We start from the raw sequence: 3,616 nt of genomic DNA on the forward strand, positions 1-3,616 counted from the left end.
GATTAGTGGATACCAGTACAGTCTATATACAATTAATATGGCTGATAATTAAACAGCACTAGATTTACATATGGCTATTTAGAAGACATTTTCCACACACAATTGTGCCCAACAACAAGAAAAAATTATTTACACAATGCTAAAGGATGATGTTAATTGTTGCACTATACCTCCATACATGTATTGCTTTCATCTGAAGAACAAGCTGTATGTGTGATTATATCCGTTTATGGTGCACTTGGTATATCCAGGCCTACCTGCACAACTTTGCTGTGCACAACAGTGCCGATGGTGCTTGCGCCCAGCCTTGGGACGAGCCCTTTGAAGAGACCTGCTTTCCCATCAATCTTGATGATGTGTTTTGCTGAAACATTCATACAATACACAGCAGCATCAGTTATAAAATGCACTTTAAAAACAATTTGATGTTTATATAAAAAAAGATGCCTTTTAAAACCACCATTATGTAATAAAAAAAAGGATTATTATTAATGAAGTATTCCAAATCTTACGCTGTTACATTTAAAAAATAAAAATAAAAAAGACACTTACACTAAACTGTGACCAATGAGCTCAGCATGAGAATTTTGTCAATGTACGGTTGTAAAGGGATTTTTTTTTGTTGTGGACCTGTACATTGGTTCGTTTGTGTTTTGCTCTAGTATCAACAATGAGACCATAAATCAGAAATAAAGATAAAAATCAAACTGCATTTATCAGATAGCTCCCAAAGATGTGGATTAACTCCTCTGAGATCTGACCAGGTAGATTGCTGACACCATGTTCTAGTTCATGCAAGCAGCGCTGTCACTTTTAAATAGACTTTTCCAACATTGCATGGCCTGTTGGATTTAGGTAGCTTTATTACACCATCAAATTCAACTTAAAGAGCCTTAAAAAACTGTTTGGTATTTTTATTGAACAGCCAAAACGAGAGTTATTATGAACACTGACTGACAAAATCCTGAGTAGGCTACAGACCTATAGTCTTTGTTTACATATAGAACAGGGAAGTGAAATCCAAAGTAGTCACTTGAGACACATTTTAATGCCGTGTGTGAACTGACATGCTTAAAGCTGTCCACTTATGATTAGATCACCCAAGATGCATGTTAATATCAGGTACAGGAACACAGCCCGAGCTGAACTCAGATGTGTGCTCTTACTGGATGATCGGGGCTGGAAGACCCGCATACTAGTTAGTAAACAAGTAGTTAGTAGAAGTACATATACAGATAGGTTTCACGCCATTCCCCGCCTTTCCACTGACTGACAGTGGGTGACAGTAACATGGCAATAAACAAAGCAATGTGCAAACAAAGGCAAGAAAGAAGAAGACTGCTAGCAAATAAACATGGATGTAAACAATGCAGGGTTGTTTTTTGAAATGTGAAATGTTAAACCTCAAGGATACACACAGTGTGTTCAAGTGAGAACCACCAAATGTAAACATAACTTTGTTACAGGGCTACTTGAAGGAAGATTACAAAACAATAGACTTGTGTCATTACTATTTAAGTTCAAAGACATATTTACTTTTAGGAGCCTCATATTCCGAATGACAAGCAGGAAAATTGCTTCTACATTCCTGCAAAATATCACCAACTACAATCATATCTAGGGAAAGACAGATCAGGCATCTGACTGCATAAAGCAACCCAACATGCACTTTATTTCAATTTGACACACTGTTCTCATGTTTGAATAACCCCCCAGTCACTTTTTGTATAAGTCAAATGTGGCAAGTTCAGATCTCCTAACAGTTCCATAACAGTGCCAATACAGTTTAGGCTGGGTTGTTACAATAAAGTAGAACATACAGCAGCATAGAGAGACATTAAATGCACAGCTCATTCTGCTTTCTTAAGAGCACTGTGATAAATATAATTGTGAATGGGCGAGACTCACCATAGGCAAACAGGCCGGGCAGCTGGTACACCTGTCTGCCGAACAGGTTCCTGCCCAGGGTGGGAGGGAGCGGCTCGTGTCCTACCTGACGACACACACAATAATAATGAGAACCAATATGCAACTGTACTGCTGTGTGTGTACGTGTGTGTGTGTGTGTGTCTCAGCAGCACACACTTCCGGGTTTCTTTTTGACGCATTCATCAACTTTGGTCTAAATGTCTGTAGTTCATTATTGCGATACGGACGTTTCTCTGAGCGCTACTTACTCTGTTTTTAAAACAATGTTGACTGTAATGCTACAAGAAGTAAATGATCAACTATAGCCATAGCCAAAGCTAGTGTTAGCTCACAAATCATTTAGTGGCCAAAAAGCACTGGTCAGTGAATAACGATACTGTGCTAGCGTGCTAGCAACGCGGTCAATGCTTTTACAAACCTGTCACACAGTTCGTACATGCAGACAGACAGAGAGAGAGCTAACGGCTAACAACTGTCAGTGCCAACAACCGTTAGCTAACGTTACTTCCTGACCTTTCACTGTCACGCGGGTCAACAAGGCCACTCTGTGTGTGTGTGTGTGTGTGTGTGTGTGTGTGTGTGTGTTCCGGGAGCGGAAATCACAAATCCCTTTTTTTCATTTCAGGAATTGTTTTAAAAAGCAGAAACTAGACACCAAAACATCAGACAACACAGCTAGCAATGCATTGTATCGCAACCTAATACACCTCAGCTTGTTACAAGAATATGAAAATATGTGCCAGGGAGATTAAAGTATTCTCATACATTTGGAATACAGAAGATAAACTAAGCAGCCCTATATTTGAATACGGTATGAACTTGAATTGATTCACACACCTCGCTTCCGCCCACTACTGAGTGTTTTGGAGACAGAAGGTCATAGGGACAACAGGCGGAACAATAATGGAGTTGGTGTTGCTTTCGTTATGATTGCGGCTATGTGTGTTACATTACGCTGAACTAAAGAGTCCACTGTAGCGATTCACCGAAGTGCTTGAGTTAGGCCCTACACTGCACATTCATTTACTGAGAACCAAGGCAACATTAAACTGCGCTATTTCCAATGGACTTTGGCAGTTCCCTCTTCAGGGTGGTTGACTTCTACTGTATTTACAAAGGCTCGCAAACCGCGACTGAAGGACCCGGACCAGTATCACGTTCCCAGCGTGTACACGAACAGCTCCCCTCTTACCTGGATCAGGACCTTAATGTACATCAGAGGGTGGGAGAGGACGGTGAGCCCTGAGCCCAGCAATACTTGGCCACACGTGTCCGCCATTTTTGGAGAGACAGGGGAGACAGGAAGTTCTTCTCTTTGGTCTTGCGTCATAGGAGCCGAGAGCACCCATATTTGATCCTAATAACGGTACCGCCATCTAGTGGTTACAGTCGCCATGGACCCTTTACTTGGCCACGCTAAAATAATTCAAAATCCCAACAATAGCACAACATAAAAGGGCAGGGCTACTTCTAAACAACAATGCCAAGTGAAAATGAGAAATTCATAGTTAAAAATATGAGTTTTATGATCGTAGTAAAAAAAGGAAAACAATATATAATTTCGTACTTAATAATTTTATCAAAAATGATGAATTTTTAGGATGCACTACCTACCAACATCAAGATTAGTGCTATACATGCAGGACAGACAGAACGTGACAAAAAGGTGTAAAACTGAACAGAAAAG

At 40.2% G+C, this 3,616-nt stretch overlaps 1 protein-coding gene across 1 annotated transcript in view; it reads right to left on the reverse strand.

Moving 5' to 3' along the window:
* mtch2 (mitochondrial carrier homolog 2) overlaps positions 1-3,263 on the reverse strand; it is a 9,523-nt gene extending 6,260 nt beyond the window's left edge. The window contains exons 1-3 of the mRNA XM_035682414.1: positions 3,122-3,263; positions 1,909-1,993; positions 258-364 (exon numbers count right to left, since the gene is read on the reverse strand). Of these exons, the coding sequence (XP_035538307.1) occupies positions 258-364; positions 1,909-1,993; positions 3,122-3,259 (330 nt within the window). The 5' untranslated portion in view covers positions 3,260-3,263. The remainder of the gene's footprint in view (positions 1-257; positions 365-1,908; positions 1,994-3,121) is intronic.
* Between the last annotated feature and the right edge of the window lie 353 nt (positions 3,264-3,616).

This window comes from Morone saxatilis, unplaced genomic scaffold (genome assembly GCF_004916995.1).
Source record: "Morone saxatilis isolate NCDOM2014 unplaced genomic scaffold, NCSU_SB_2.0 Contig11, whole genome shotgun sequence".
Taxonomy (NCBI): domain Eukaryota; kingdom Metazoa; phylum Chordata; class Actinopteri; family Moronidae; genus Morone; species Morone saxatilis.